The sequence below is a fragment of the Tachysurus fulvidraco genome, chromosome 16 (assembly GCF_022655615.1).
Source record: "Tachysurus fulvidraco isolate hzauxx_2018 chromosome 16, HZAU_PFXX_2.0, whole genome shotgun sequence".
Classification (NCBI taxonomy): domain Eukaryota; kingdom Metazoa; phylum Chordata; class Actinopteri; order Siluriformes; family Bagridae; genus Tachysurus; species Tachysurus fulvidraco.
In genome coordinates this window covers 14015357-14032171 of record NC_062533.1, presented here as the reverse complement: position 1 = coordinate 14032171, position 16815 = coordinate 14015357, and the positions used below count along the sequence as shown (strand labels likewise).

At 43.4% G+C, this 16815-nt stretch overlaps 1 protein-coding gene across 2 annotated transcripts in view; it reads right to left on the bottom strand.

The window, feature by feature from the left end:
• Positions 1 to 1009: 1009 nt before the first annotated feature.
• arid1b (AT rich interactive domain 1B (SWI1-like)) overlaps positions 1010 to 16815 on the bottom strand; it is a 58183-nt gene continuing 42377 nt past the window's right edge. For both annotated transcript variants that reach the window (XM_047801470.1, XM_047801469.1), the window contains 13 exons: positions 16022 to 16149; positions 15434 to 15540; positions 11856 to 11996; positions 9895 to 10104; positions 9272 to 9479; positions 7654 to 7792; positions 6578 to 6744; positions 6063 to 6195; positions 5857 to 5976; positions 5693 to 5771; positions 4542 to 5322; positions 4125 to 4255; positions 1010 to 4034 (listed from right to left, as the gene is read on the bottom strand). In XM_047801470.1, the coding sequence (XP_047657426.1) occupies positions 2289 to 4034; positions 4125 to 4255; positions 4542 to 5322; positions 5693 to 5771; positions 5857 to 5976; positions 6063 to 6195; positions 6578 to 6744; positions 7654 to 7792; positions 9272 to 9479; positions 9895 to 10104; positions 11856 to 11996; positions 15434 to 15540; positions 16022 to 16149 (4090 nt within the window). In that variant the 3' untranslated portion in view covers positions 1010 to 2288. The remainder of the gene's footprint in view (positions 4035 to 4124; positions 4256 to 4541; positions 5323 to 5692; positions 5772 to 5856; positions 5977 to 6062; positions 6196 to 6577; positions 6745 to 7653; positions 7793 to 9271; positions 9480 to 9894; positions 10105 to 11855; positions 11997 to 15433; positions 15541 to 16021; positions 16150 to 16815) is intronic.

Below are 16815 nucleotides of genomic sequence, written 5' to 3'. Positions count from 1 at the left end.
TAACTACTGTAGTGTCACACAAACTTTTCCCCAAAATATTTACTGGAAGATTAAACCAGGCTGTATGTAGGGGGAATATAACCCATTTGTAATGAAAAAGGAAGCACTGTTTTAGGGCCTTTTTACACCTGGTCACTTCATGTGTTTTCTCTGATCCGATAGCTCTGATTTGTTAAATCTGTACCATTTACATTAGGCCACATAAATGCGAATCGGATATCGATCCGATCTTTCTACTCCCGCCCAAAATGCAAATATATTTTACCTCATTTCCGGTGTAATTGAAATGGAACACGCTTTGGTGTATGTGGTTTTCAGAATGCAATCAAAAAGATGATGAAGAAACTCATTACGACGGTTATGCTACAAAAAACAGCATTTACTGTTTGCTGCATTTTCGCTGGCGGCAGCAGTGCGTTTTAAGACCCAACAAGACATCTGGGTGAAAGATCACTTGCGTATGTGGCTTGAAAAACCACATGCATTTACACCTGTCCAGTTTCATCTGAAATGCGTCCCAGACCACCTCCTGAAGGGGTTTGAAAGATCGGATTTATATCCGTCTCGAAAACGTTTCGGAGGGCATTTAGACCTTGTCTTTTTACCATCGGATAGCTATCTGATCACAGAAAACACATGAAGTGACCAGGAGTAAAAAGCCCCTTAGATGTTCCCAAAATGCAGAATATGACCACTTCTACAAATGTAATTAACATGAAATCATTAAAATAATCATGTCGGAGCAGCCGGGTGGTGAAGCATAGCTACATCTGAGCACTTAAATTTACTACCCGCATCAATTATTTAGGCTTATTGTTGTGTTATTGTGTGATTTATTCATGATCGATTAGATTAGGGGGGGGAAAAGGTCTGGACAGCCAATGATCAGTTGTTTGTTTTTTTTTGTCTTTCCAATACTACTGATTCAGCTCATTATGTACTTTTTTTCAAAAGCATTGAAGTCAGTGAAAAGACAAAGCACCCAAAAATAGCCTTCACAGTGCTCAACCAGATTTCATGTACATTTACTTTAACATGTGGAACATGTAGTATAAAGACTTTATACTAATAAACAACGTTCATCAAATCATATGGCATGAAAAAAAAAAAAGTTGAGTTGTACATTTTCATGGGAATTGTTGTTCAAGTCACTTTTGTTATAACTTCAAATTTTGCTGGATTACAGTTACACCGACTGACTTTTTCATGAACCTGTGTCTTTTATTAAGTTTTTATTTATTTGTTTATTTAAAGCCAGACATCCAAAGCTGTTTGAGAGACTTATTCTTATCCGTTATACAGAATTGTGTGTAGTATAGTCCATGCATGAACCTCCTACACGACAGCAGACTACCCTCGACAGAACCGTCGTTAATGATCAGCATCGGCTACCATCACTTATAATACCACGTCTCTTGGAGAAATAAAAAGTGAACAGGGCTTGTTTAATATACAGCTCATATATATACACAAATCAGCCCAGACGTCGAATGAAGAGAAGTGGTAACTGAAGCGCTTTAGAGTTCCGTTTTCAGACTGTTGATCCTGCGGTCTAATGGTCATACCGGTGGAAGCGAGTAAGTTTAAAAGCAAAACAAAACAAAAAAAAAACAGCTCTGGTTTTACCCTTACATACTGGTTTGGTTATGCAGTGCAATACTGGTTATCAGATTTTAATATTGCCTGTGGTAAAGAGTCATTCACATTTGGTAATCTCCCCTCCAACAAGCCATCTACACCCAATTGCACGATGCTTTTTAGAGCTGGATACATGTATATCTTCAGTAAATCAGTGTTTTTTGTTTTTTTTTGTTTGTTTTTTTCTTTAACACGTTGCAAGAAAAAAGTTCTATCTACAACACATCTCACAATTTAAATAAGTGTGCATCCCCGAATAAACAAAGTCCCACCAGCAACAGCCACAAACAATGAAAAAAATCTTAAGAGCAAAACATTTTGAAAACTAAGAGTATCTAACAGATGCCAACTTTGGTTAAAACGGAACTTAAAAAAAAAAAAAAGGAACTCGAAACAAAGCATAGAAAAAAGAAAAGGAAAAAAAAACACCATGAAATATTAAATATTTGTATTAAAATCATTTAAAAATCCAAAATGAAAAAAGGGGGGTAGAGGAGCTATATATATTCTCTATATAACTGTTTGTAAGTAAAAACATTTTTTGTATTTTTTATTTATTTATTTTTTTATTTAAATAAAAATATAACACCAAGGATCTCGACTTGTGGCTTGTCCCACTTATTTTCAGCACTGCCAGGCTACTGCTGGTGTCACGAGCGTCCCAGCTTAAACAGCACCTCGCATAAAATGGCAGCCACGCTAGAGTTCAGCACGGACGACAGCGTGATGTCCAGGAGGCGGCTCTCGTACAACACGAACTCGGGTTGGTTCTCCTCGACCTGAGCGATCGCCATTAAAGCTTTAGCAGCCCGGCACATCATGTTGATGCTGGGTGGCTCTGGGTGGGTTGGATGTCCTGCATGTAGCAGGCTATGTGGGCTCTGCTGATACTGCGCCATGGCAAGACTGTCCTCTAAAAAGCCTATCAGGGTCCCGATACTTCCCTTCTGAAGTGCAATGGCTCTCGCTGCCGTTGGATCACCCTGTGCCAGGTTGGCAAGGACAGCCACGGCCATTTCCCGGCACACCTGGCTCTTGCGTTCGCCCACATGACGCACTAATGTTGCAAAGAGGCGTTCCTGACGGCTGAATGGCGGTGTTGCTAACAGCAGGTCCACGTTACAGTCCTGGATGCTCAACTTGCACAAGCACTCCAGCACCAGCCTCTGTGGGGTCAACGAAGAGAAGCCGCTCGCCGTGCTGAAAGGGTCCTGGGCCTCAGCTGAAGGACAAACCATCCAGTGCAAAAGCCCATCTAGAATGGGTAAGCAGATGCTCTCAGGATAGATTGACAGATCAAGCTGCCCTGAAATGTTGGCCAAGGTCACCAAGGTGTTCTCGTGCAAGGCACCAAGGCAGTCCCACCACCACTCATCCTTGCTACAAGCAAGACTTCGCTCCTCTTCACGCTGGTAGGTTGAAGGTGTCCTCTTCCTCTTTGGGTGCTCATGGTGCAAAAGCACCAGCTTGCCCAATATAAGTACCAGACCTGGATGCCGTGCCATGTCAGCATCATTACCTGGCACAAAGGAGAGCCCACGGACTATGTTGGAGATGCATATGCAGCGTTTAGCCAGGTCATCCTGCCAGTCTTCGGCTGTAGAAAGTGGTGCCTCGTCCCAACAGAGTGGCTCATCTTCCAGAAGTTTGATACTGCGGTGGTTCTCTTGGCTCTGTAAAGTGGACTCTTGGGCCTCACTCTCGGGTAGAGATCCTGTATCATCTGCAGTGACTGTCAGACACTTATCCATGACATCTTGGTCTTGCTTATGAGAGGATTCCTCTTGACTGGGATCCACACTGTCTTGTTCTTTAACCTCCTCAACATCCTTAATCATTAATGATTTAGCCCCAGCAGTCTCCTCGAATTTTCTATCAAAGTGGGTCTGGATATGGGCAGTCGAGTCTCCTCCCCCAGCCTTCCAGTGCAGCAGGCCACTGGTGAACTCTGAAGCCAAGCCCAGCTCTTCTGATCGGTCTTCCACCAGGTCTGCGATTGCTTCCCTCTCCTCCACCTTCACTGGCAATCTGTCGTACTTGCTAGCTTGCTTGGGCCTGGGTTCTGTGGTAGGACAATTTTCCTTACCCACTTCGTTTTGTCTCTCCATCTTTTCCTCAATTGGCTCTTCTGGCTTCTTCTCCAAAGGTTCTGCTTCAGATGTGCTGCTGGGGACACACTTCTGAGACACAGATTCAGGTTTTTTGTCTACCTGCTCAATATCTGAATGAATATCATGCTCCTGAAGCTCCAATTCCTCTTTTTCTGCTGGTTCTGGGAGGGGGCCGAGTAACGTCTTCTGACCCGCAGTACCCACTTCGTATTCCTCCAGGATTCCGAAGATTTCAATCAAGCATCTTCTGAAATATTCAGCTATAAGTTCCAAGAAACCAGGCAGCTAGAGAAAAAGAGGACAAAAAATAAATAAAATGTAACCCAAAAAATTAGATTAAGATGCCATTATGCAAGTGCTACTGTGCCAACTTACTTGTGACAAGGTAAAAGAGGACACAGTGTTATCATCATATAGCAGAATGTTTATGGTGTCCAAAGCCCATGTGCTCTCTGCTAGCAAACCAGACTTCAGAGACATCATCACGCGCCAGGCCTCTGGTGTCCCTGCAGAAAGACAACAGCAGTTCTGAGCTGACCTTCACACCACCACAAAAGGCACCAGAAATAAAAAAACGTCTCGAATATGTCTCCAAGAGGTCTGATTTCATCTCATGATTAGGATGAGTTCTTCCAACTGAAGTTATATGACCATAAATACATGTAGAATTTATATCGCAATACTTTTTTTATTCCAAAAACATTTATTTTAATCAAAGCATTAGAGAATTTAGACCAAGTAATGTAGAAAAAAAAGTGATGATACAATTTTAAAAACTTGCAGAACTCTTACCGATGTCTTTGGAAGTTAACCTTCGGCGAGGCTTTAACTGAGGTTGTGTAGCCTCAACGGAATCCAGTGGAAAGCTGATCTCTCGGTGTACGGGTGGGAGGCCTTGACCTGGGAGGCCTTGACCTGGGACACCTCCACTCTGTGATCCTGGCATAGACGCAGGAACCCCTGGTTTTGGCATTTTCATCGACGGCATCAAATGAGCTTTATTGGGGGACATGGATCCTCCCATAGGTCTGGGAAATGGTGCTGGACTTGGAGCACGAGCAATGTGGTTGGGCATGGCTGGAGGGGACTGGTAAGAGGACGGGGGTTGACGGTTTGTCATGGGTGGCATGGAGCTAGCAGATGAAGCCTGGGTAGGATAAGGAGACTGACGTTGGCCCGGGTGACTCGGCCACTGACCATCCTGATTTGCCCTGCCCTCTGGGTCATCTGCACGGCTCATGGAGGGGTATGGAGGCCCGTGGCCCTGTCTGCTAGGGTAAGGGTAGACCATATCAGTCCTGGGATGCCACATGTTACCTTGGGGCCCTCCGCTAGGAGTTGGGGATGGTCCTCCACCCATCATGCCATGCTGAGGTGGTCCTTGTCCCCCATGCGGCATGCGTTCACGGTTATACGGGTACGGGAACTGCCCCTGCATAGGTCTGCGCTCCGGGTAGCCGCCGTACTGACCGTACATATCCGGCTGCTGGCCACTGAACTGCATGCCATAGGAATCTCCCTCATGTCGCTTTGCCGGAGGGCCGTACATCCCTTCCCCAGGTCTCTTATAGCCCTAAAGAGAAACAGAACAGTTTCCGAATAAAACTTGCTTCACTAGGGCATCATGAGTACAAGCAGGTTATAAATAAACACAAGGGACTGCTAACATTCAGTTTCCTGCAAATATGTTCCCTTATTTTGTCATTAATATCAAACCTTCTAGAAAAATATGCCTCAGTTCTGCTCTTTACAGAAAGCACATGCTGAATGGGCAGTACCACAGCAAGCAGGTGTTATATTATTATATACATTACACTCATGCCAGGAAGTCATTTGATTTGAGGCTAAACGCAACTTGAGCAGAAAATACAGTATGTAATGTAAGTAAACGATTCATGAAACCTATTGATTATGATTATAAAATGCTGTGAAGGGGAACTGACCTGTGGCTGTGGGTACATTCCATGTGCACCGTATGGCATGCCTTGAGGATACTGCTGTCCATAACCGTCATGACCATGCCTAAATAAAGGACAGGCATCGCTCAGCCATTTAGTTTGGAGAGACACTTTTACTTATTCACTTAATAAGACCTAGTAATCTTTACCTCTGTGGGGCAGGGTATCTATTTCCTGGGTACATGTTTGGATCACTGTTAGAAGGCATCATGTTGTTCTGATTTCCAGGAGGCACCATTCCACCATCTGAACCCATGGCATGGTCAGGCCTGATGAAGACAGATGGCAAAATGCATCAAGCTGGACTCAGAAGTGAGGCAAGTTGTCCAGTAGCTTACTGAGATATATTACTGACCTTCTGTCAAATCCTTGGTTGTAAGGGTACTGGGGTCTCATGCCCATGCCCATGCCTTGGGGGGGTCCTCGTGGGTACATGTCCTGCATACCACTGCTGGGCATTGGCCCTGGCATGAAAGAGTCATTGCCACCTGGTAATATATATACACACAATTAATATTAGATATAATGAAATATTCTTATAGTTAATAATAATCTCTAAACCCAAAAAGCTACAAGCAAAAACACTCAAACTGAGATTATCCTTGCATTGTAAAGTTCACTGTCTATGTGTTTGGCCCTTAAGTTGGTGGAAACAGGTTTTTTTCCCAAATCACTAAACACAACCCCAGTAAGAGTTCATTGGAAAATGGTGCGTGATAAATGACACGAAAGCTCCAGCACAAAGCAGACACAAGGGGGCAGCGCAGTCCAACAAATCACCTTAATCACAACTACAGCTGAAGACCAGACACTATTACGTGTCCAGAAACACAAGGCACTTTATTACAGTTTTAAGCTTCTCTCACACACCTTTCCTTTGACCTCCATAGGGCTCCTTGTTGGCATCATACTGCATTCGTGTATCTATTCCCCCTCCTCCCTGCTGGTACATCATACCAGATGGGACATTGGCTCGCTTTTGGAAAGCTGGATCGCTGCTATCAGAAAACGGATCCTGCACACTGACACCACTGTTTCTGCAGATAAAGGTCAAACAGACAGGGATCAATACAAATAAAAAAAAGTGTATGAAAATAAGACCTGGTGATATACCAGAGTTCCCTTCTCTGCAATATAAGCAGTACATTATCAGACAGGATTTCAAATTTTGTGGATAACGCTACCATCGTTGTGCAAATCATAGCATGGTTTCTTGGGTACACTGTGAAAATTGGACATTTTGGATCCTGCTGAGAAGAAAACTGTTCAAACTGTGCAGATGGATGATAATTTTACAATAATCCCAGCAGGCCAAGGTATCAATGTGATGACTGAGGATGTCACTGGAGACCATTTCAGTGGATGGAGATTTTGTTTCCAAATGTAGAAAAGTACTGGGAATTCAAAGAAAATGGCAGCGTAACTAGAGCTGGGATATATATTATATATATATATATATATATATATTACAAAAACAAAAAACCCAGACCATCACACACAATTGTACATGATGGCTTGGTGTGTTCTTTAAGCAATTCTGTCACAATTTCCCTTCAGTGAAACTAAGAGGCACAATTAGTTGACTGGCTCTATATTACGATCAATGTAGAAGCTCAGCTCCAACATACTCTATATATTATACTCTATATAACATAACTAAATGTACCAGAAAAGAGAAGCTCGATAATTGTGTTATGTAAATTCAGACCAGTTCATGTTTATACTGACCAAATCATGGCTTTCTAATGTGCTATTACACAGATGCCTTGATTTGGAGCAGGTTACGATGTGTTTATTTCGTTATTTCTATCTTATACTAGTCTTTGTTAGCAGTCATCGTTGCCTCAGCTTTCACTAAATCCAGTGAGGAAGTGTGAACACTGTATCTGGACCTGAAGATTCATCAGCATATTGCGATGCATTTTTTATTTTTTTTTTTTACACACCTGCCACTTTGCTGAAGGGGCATATGGCTGTGTGGCGTAGAGGCCGGAGTCGGGGGCTTTAAATCCCCAGGCATCTCTGTCATGGAGCTGCTGCCTGTAGACTGAGGAGTCTGAGGGCCCTGGAGAGAACCGGAGTTTGCTACAGAATGAACAAAAAATGGAATAAAAAGTGGAAATATGAGGAACACAGTGAAGATATGGAACAGCTTACAGCACCTGTGTTAGGAGTGTTTCGTCTAATGAGTCCTGTAATACAGTATACACTCGTTGTTTTATGGAAGCCAGGGTTAGGTCCTGAGCTCTGTTAGGAGTGTCCGTGTGGATTTCCTCACAGCTCTCCAGTTTTCTACCTACCACCCAAGAATATGGCAGTAGGCAGACAGCTATGTTAAATTGCCCCTAGGTATGAATGAGTGTGTAGTAAAAAAAAAAAAAAAAAAGTGTGTGTGCATCTAATCCAGGGTGCGTTTCCCAGTGTTTCCAAGATAGGCTTAGGGACTAAGTGACAGAGCGGAAGGGGGAAGGGGGAAGGGGGAAGGGGGGGGGGGGTGGATTATGTAGTGAAAGTGTGTCAGCTCAGAAAGTAAATAATGCAGACGGGTTACAGGAGGACAGGCCTGGCGTGCACACGCACGAACGTAAGCATGAACTCAAGTGACCCTGATGCCATATTCGGTCTGAGTGAAAAAAAGTAAGGGGGGGGATTTTGCTGGCTCACTGGTCGGCCGTGTAGGGGGTCAGACGGAGGTCATTTTTGTTTCTCTCTCGCACTCCTTCCCCTATTAATCTTCCCTGGGGAATCCCCCTCCTGCTGTTTGACAGCTCTGGCTGGACACACTTTCTATCTCTCTCTGTGTACTAGTGAGGAGAGAGAGAAAGGGAGGGAGGGAAATCCTTCAGCTGGTTGCTTGACAGCTCTCCCTCTTTACCACTGCCTCTCCTCCTCCCCCCCACACACCTCCTCTCTCTCTCTTTTCCTCTCTCAGCGTGACTAAATCACCTGTCAGATATTTTTAGCTCTCGCACAGCCAGCTCAAATTGATTTCAGGGCAGACGGAGGAAGGGTGCCGGTGACGAGCCCCGCCGACGGAGCACGATCCATCAGCCTAAAGGGCAGACTGAACATTATTAACACTCTAACACACTTTAAAAAATGCTACATATTGCTCACTCAAAAACTAATGTTAAAAATCTAATTATCCAGAGCAGCCAGAGCAGTGGGCGGAGCCACGGCGACCATGCTGCCGTAGCAAACACGGCAAATCCGGTACGACACCCTAAGGACGAGTTCTAGGTTGCTCTCGGGGTTTCTTCCTCAGAGTTTTTCCTCGTCACTGTCATCAATTGAAACGTGTAAAATGGTTTTCAGAAATCGATTGTGCTTTTTTTGGTACGGTTTTAAAGCAGTGTTACAGAGATCAGGATGAGATCCATCATGAGCAGCCTAACGCTGGAGAAGTGAAGGCAAACGGTACTAAATGATGTTCAGTATGAGCAGAGAATCATTTATGTGAAGAATTCTAAGATGAGCATTATATACACATGATGAAACTATTTTTAGGTTTATTTTATAAAGAAAATACATTTTGATGTTCAGGAGGACAGACAGACTCGTTACCCGGTGATGGCGGTTGGATCTTGGCTTGCTGCTGCTTCTTGCTTTCAGTGATGAAGGCTTCTGGTGGAGGTTCTTCACCACGCTCCACCTTACACTCATAAGCAAACAGGTACTGGATGTACTGCTTCTTCAGGGAGCTAGCTGAGCTGCTGGATGTTCCCACGTTCAGAAGTGTGGAGAGCTCGCGCCACTTCTTATTCTTATTCACCTGCACACAGTGTGGAGAGGTTGGAGTGAAATCTGGGAAATTTAAGAAATGGACATGTACTAAATCTTACTTTAAATCACTGCCTCAAGCTTTCAGATTATTTGGGCAGTACAGACGGACCAGGGTCCGCTTTCCATATGTCGGGGTATGAAGTCTTCTATCAAAGCTAAACACATCAGTCCCAGTGAAGGACGAGTGGCCTCTTTATGCCACTATCAGTAAAGGGACGTGGCCTGTGATTTCTCAATCCTAAATTTTTTTATCAAGCGGCTCTATTGAAATGCTTTGTGTAGCTTTAAATGTATGAGATTAGTACAGATGTACAGAGATTCCGACAGATCTCGAGTCGAAACGGAAACCTGAGACAACACTATGGTTGAGAAATATTCCACATGGTCTGGCTTCCTCCACTCACCATGGCCAGGCCTCCGATGTCCCGAGCGCACAGGTACAGACGGCACAGGTCCAGGGGCTTCTTGCCTACAGCGGGTAGGTTGGGTACAGGTGTGCCCCTCTCATCCATGAAGGCCAGGTAGCGCTCCACCCAAGCCCTCCTCTCTGGCTCGTTCCCCATCTCATACAGGCGTGTGATCTTCTCGTTCGTCATGGTGGCAGAGTTCGGCTTCTACACAACACACACCCCCTCTGAATAACTACTCAGCTTCCTGCTACATGAATGAGTCACGGTCTATAAAACATGCTGCTCAAACCAAACCAAATAATGATGACAGCCATAACAAAAACATTCACAATAAATCACAATGAAGCATCACACAGTGAACATAAAACTCATAGTGTGGCTTCTCATGAGAGCTGGACAAAATAGAATACAACACAAAACAAAATCGGTACAAACCGGCCATGGTAAATTCTTAAATCTGATTGGCTTGCTGGCGTCAGTTATTTTCTTATAGTCAGATGACTGACATGCATTTTATTGCTGCTTTCAACATGAGAAGACAAACAAACAAACAAAAAAAAACCCCACGATCATCATTCGAGTAGTTAAAGCCACAAGAGTACTGTTGCTAAGCAACTGGAGAACAGACACAGAGCGTGAAAGCTAGGTAAAAAAAAAAAAAAAGCAAGCAGCAAACAAAACCGAGGCTAATGATTTAGCTAGCGGTTCGTTTATAGGGAAATGTAAAGGCACGCTGATGATGGAAACAACACAAAATCATCAGGATGTTTCTAACTGTAGAACGTTCCGGTAGAAGCGATCTAGAATACACTTTTTATTTATTGTTTTAAAAAATAAATCCGTGCTGGAAGATTTAACAACACGGCATTGAAAACCTGATCTCTATTTACAGAAAAAAATTGTGTGTGATGTACGATTATATATTTAAATACCTTAATCAGAATACTATTGCATAAATATGTTGCTGTGTCCTGGGTTGTGCTGCTGGTACGGCGATCAACATGTTATGCCGATACTAACGCACCGCTAATCGTCGATGAAGCTGAAATGAATGAAGGTTGTGGTAAACATGCAACGTGATGTGTCGCGTTAATAACAGGCTCGACAATCTACCAAACTGCTCTGTCCTGGAGACTTGGACAGAAACACGGTCACAGTTTCACCCTGAACAGCTACTAAGCTCTGACACTGGAGACTCCCTTTTATATACAGTGATCCCTCGTTTATCGCGATTAATGGGGACCGGAACCCCTCGCGATAGGTGAAAATCCACGAAGTAGGATTGGCCCTAAGTTTGACCTTTTCACTGATGGTCATCATCTTCCTCTTGGACTCACTAGAGGAATCTTTCACAGGGGCACAGCGCTTTAGAGGTAATGTAAGGGCTTAACGAAATGTTAATTTCGAACACAATACGTGAGACAGTTGACAGCGTGAACGAGAGTGGCGAGATACAACAAGGGAAGAAGCTGGGAGAGGATGCGATGATGCGCAGCCAATCAGCTCAGATGTCGTGCCGGGAACCAATCATGTGCCTTGTCTGAGTGCCCGTGGGTATGTACAAAGCCTCTGAGAAAGTTTCTGTTTGTCTGGCATCCTGGGAAACCGTATTTATTTTTCGATGAATACATTTTTAAAAATCAGCGATGCACCGAGGCCACGAAAGTTGAACCGCGAAGTGGCGAGGGATTACTGTATACTAAAAACCTTGCTATATTAATAAAGATAATGCATTAGATTGGGCACATTAGTAAAAAAATTAAGAAAATCTAAAATAAGAAAAAGCTGCCAGTATGTAGCGAATAGCAGCGGTATGAAAAACAGCACTGTGGTACTTATTAAAAACAAAAACTTTTAGATTGAAACATGAGCGAAAAACTAAAAGGAAAAAGTAGAAGCAGGATGAAAGCAGCGAGAGAGGGAGAGAGGAGTGAAGACGTGCTTGTGGCACTCACAGGACTGCTCGGGGTCTTTGGCCAGGCTGGGCTGCTAATGCTGTCACTGTCATCGCCGTGATTAGAGGACAGACTAGCAGGGCTGGGGGACAGGGGAGACGGGGTGGGGGGCTGAGACACACAGTGGGAGCTGGAGCTGTCCTGTCACAGAGAAGAAAAGAAGGACAAGCGTGCGTGCGCACACACACACACACACACACACACACACACACACACAATTCCAACACAACCACCCAGGAAACCGGACACACACACACACACACGACCACATGGTGAGAGACCGTTTATTCCTCATCCTTGTCTCCTCTGACACACACACACACACACACACACACACACGGTTGTACTAAACAGTTTTGCTGCAGAAGCAGCAGGCTGCTTGGCTTTTGGAAAAAGAATGCAGAGACGAATAGAAGCATCTTCTATTTCTCACACACACACACACACACACACACACACACACCTTGCACCAGTGCCAACTTTGTTAGCTAGCAATACACTAGTTAACAGTACAACTCGTTCGTTCTTCCAGGGGTTTCCAAAATAAACAAGAAAAAATGCAAAATAAGAAATAAAAGAGGGGGAAATTAGCTGGGTTAAAAAGGGTAACTGAGGTGGGGATGTGCGTTGGGAAAGCATGCACAACCGGGAAAAATCAGTGGCTGAAAAACACGTCCAGGAATGCTGACTAAAATGTAAAGGCAAAGTTTCCTTCCAGTCAGGTGAGCCACATTCATTAATTTTATAATCCGTTATAAATATGGATCATTATAAGATAGTAATAAGACGCTCATCAGCTTACTTAGAGCCAAATTTAGCGTAATAAAATCTAGCATAATAAAAGGCTGATGTATGTATTAGAGTGCGTTATTCCCTCAAGATATCGTTCCACATCGTCTCCCTAAAAGCAATAATTTAACCCATAATAGTAACCTCGTAAAACCATGCTACTGTGAACAATGACAGAAACCTGAGAGACATCGAGCAGAGCTTTAAGTTGATTCAAAGCGATCTGAACCAAACACAGACTTCTTGTCTCCTGTAATTTAAGCTCACAGACTAGGCTTAACTCTTGTGCTGCTAATTATTAAATCGATCTCTGTTTAGCCTTCAGAATTGCCTACTTAGTTTGGTTTTCATGCGTAGTGAGTGCAAGACAGCTAGCTAGCGAGGATTGTTTAAATCTAAGCGGGTAACTTCGATGTTTTAATTGAAATCAACAGATCTGTTTTTTAAGTTCATTATAAAATCCTCTGAATTGTGTTTAAACGACTCGTTTGCTTTTGTTTCAGTGTAGTCGATCATCTCGGAAAGAAAACGGTGAGTATGGAAGTAAGGGAAGAGCAAAACATGGCCACTGTTGCATCTTGGGCAAAATGCTTACACCTAAACTGCCCAACTAGAGGCCTGGATTGGTTTTGGACTGTGTACACCAAATAAATAAAGTGGAAGAGGGAGATAAAAAATAAACAAACAAACAAATAAAAGATAGATAGATAGATAGATAGATAGATAGATAGATAGATAGATAGATAGATAGATAGATAGATAGATAAGATAAAAGGTTTCACTAGAGCCACTGTATTGATGTACGAGATAAAACTAACGTTTAACTTCACTGCCATGACACTGAACGAGTGCAGAAGCAGAGATGAGAGCATAAATAAATAAATAAATACAATAATAGTTTCTCTCACCTGCTGTGATTTAATATTAATGTAAAGCAAATGTTAAAAAAAAAAAAAAAAAAACGAGTCCAGACCGACAACAAATACTACAAGAGACGAGCAACAAAAAGTGAAGTTAATCTGAGAGAATATGTGATCTGACTCTCTCATCCAATCCATGTTGTTCTGTAGATCACTGCAATTCCTCTACTACACGTACAGTATACGGAGTCTGAATCAGCTTCAAGCTTCCTATAAGTCATGACTCTGTAGTCCAAGTCCCTGTTCTCGCTCCCACTGAAGTCTCAGACCTTGTACGTTCGTAGCAAACTCTTTGTATACTCTGTTGTTCCTCTTCCGTGCTGCTCAATAAACTCCTCTCTTACCCATATCTTTAGTGCTTCTATGAGGTTGTGTCAATGATGCGATACAAAATCATGACCCTGGACACAACTTTTCATTTGTCCTTGTGCACTTGGTTTACCTTTGTCCACGTTTAGTTCTAACACCAAAGCCCAATGTACTGAAGGAGTTACAACACAACACCAAAGATGAAATACCTCATGGTCATACAATACACAACCAATCTCAAAACCTCACTGCTTGACTTTCTGACTTTCTTTACTTAATGTTCCATAATTCAGCTCGACTCCAAGAATTCTGTCGGAAAAGACGGGTGACGATGTCTTCCGTTCTAAAGCGTGTTTGACTAATTCGTAAGAATTCACAAATACCTGTCCAGGTCATTTTCAGGAATTTGGTGACCTGGAAACGAAGTCTGGACTGAAACACTGGGTCAAGTGTCAAATCAGACTAACACGACACGTGAACGTGGGACACGCTGCGTTACAGCACGCCAATAGCATGCTGGGGATGCGTCTTGTATTAGAATCTGGCAACAGAAGCTTGTAGAGAGTCTCTCAGTCTCTCACGGCGAGGAGGTCAGACACAGAATAACGTTTAAACGTCTACAAGATGATGTGCTGTTTATGGCTTCATGGGTAAAAGAAGCCATTATCCAGAGTGACCATTTAGCGGACACCCTTAGTGACTTATTTTTTACTTCAATTTAAACATCTGAGCATTTGAGGGTTAAGGGTCTTTGCTCATGGGCCCAACAGTGGCAGCTTCGCAGAGCCGGGATTCGAACACATAACCTTTCGATCTGTAGTCGAATGCCTTGACCACTAGGCTACCCTATAATTAACACAAGCAGTTGAGTTAAATGACTGACTGCTCGAATGCACACTTCCTGTTTGTCGGCCATCTTTGTTCAGGTGTGTTTCTCAACCACCGATCACAATTTATGACCGAATAATTGTAGAAATTTGTTTTTTTCGTGTCTTGTGTTCTTACAAGAGGCCCTGACGAGCTCATTTCCAGCAAGACGATTCGTTTCATTTTTGTTTTCTGACAAACAGCCCAGCTGATGTGTTCATCGACTTGTAAAGTAAAGTTCTATTGAAGGTCTAGTGTTTTGTTTTGCAGAGAAATGAAAGAGTGAGAAAGAGCACACACATTATACACAAGTAACAGCTGAGATCTGTTCTCAATGCCAACATGATCAGTGTTAACACATGCAGGTCAGCTCCAGCCATCTGAGCAGAAAAGAACTGCATCTCCACTGGTATACTTCAGGAGGTTGGGTTAGAGTGTGTGTGTGTGTGTTTGGTTTGGTCTCTTGTGAAGCAGGACAGCAATGACTCCTTTAGCTAAGCTAAAGCCGTGCCACAAGCCGGGAAAAAGAAGGGAGGTTGCAGAGTGTAGAGCTGCAGAGTATTCCCATCATTCAGAGGTTAGCGACATCTCTGATCACCACACAAGGCAGTGATATAAACCAGAAATAGAGAAAGACAAAGAGAAAGAGAGAGAGAGTGTGAGGGTGTAAAATAGAAAGAGACTTGATTGTACCTTCGATTTTGGTGGTTCGTTGCCAGCCATGCTGCCTTCCTCCTTCTCTGCTCTCTGTTTCGGCTCAGTGGGAGGCATGCCGTCTCCGGGCCCCATGGGCATGGGTCCTACACAACACACACCCACATACACACATCACAACACTGCCGTGCAGCAGCTTTATAATATGATGACAAAATTCATTGCTGGATTGCTGAGATTCTGTATTTCTGCTGCTTTTGATTAACATAACTGGTAAACAGCAGGCAAAGAAAGAAAGATATTTCTATATTGTATTATGTTATGTTGGGCTGTTGTACGAGACTGGTGCTCCTGGGCCGGATGACATGTACTGAGGCGAGCGTGTGAAGATTCAGATGTGCAGTTTGCATAACAGTAAACCTAAGTGGTTGTAGCTCTAACAGAAACCAAGGTGTCACGGCTGATGGCATGTAGCATGACAAGTTTCTGTTTTTGGTTCACAGGGTTTAAAAAATGTAAAAAAAAAAAAAAAATCTGTCTCAGTTTTTCTTGGATTTTTTTAATACTGCCATATTATATGTAGCGTGCACTAATCAGACACACAAACGGAATCCGAGTCACTCTCACCCGAAGGCATGGTGCTGTACGGAGGACCCTGGAGGTTCATCCGGCTCGAGTTAGCGCTCTGTGGTGGGTTGTAGGGGACTCCGTGACCCATTCCACTCATTGAGGGCCCACCTTGGTAACCACCGGACCTAGAGACCCCGACACAGAGAGCGGACGTTATTACAGAAGGTAAACGGCATTAGTATTACACGATCCTGTTAATGCGCACGTGTGAAGCAGTGATAAGCGGTGAGTTTATAACTGTTAGAACCAAGGAGCATAAAATTAGGCTTAGTTTGGCTTAGAGCGGAGTGTGTTAAAGGCTTCAAACGCCTCTGAATTCTATAAGAACTTTCGGCTGATCAAAAATAAATAAATTCATTAAAAAAACGATCAGCCACAGAAGGTTTTTACATAACCTGAGAGGAAGGAGGAGTTTGCATTGTAAAGAACTTAAACATGGATGACCAGAGGTGGCCAACCGGTCAGAGACCAAGAGTTTTGTACTGCGTTACCACAAAGAGCCACATCATACACATGGGCACACACGATCATCACCTTTTTTTCCTGCCATTTTGAGAGCGAACTTGACACAGTGTTTACTAAAATGATTTTGCTTCTACTGGGAAACTTTGAGGTATTTTCATCCCACTCACATGAGCATTTGACGAAAATACCGAATTGAACTCAAGCGAAGCGAACACGAATATTAAAAAGTCACAAATACAAACTTCGATATGAACGTAAGAGCCGCGTGAAACCGGGCAAAGAGCCGCGGGTTGGCCACCCCTGGTTTATCCAAAGCATTTCCACGT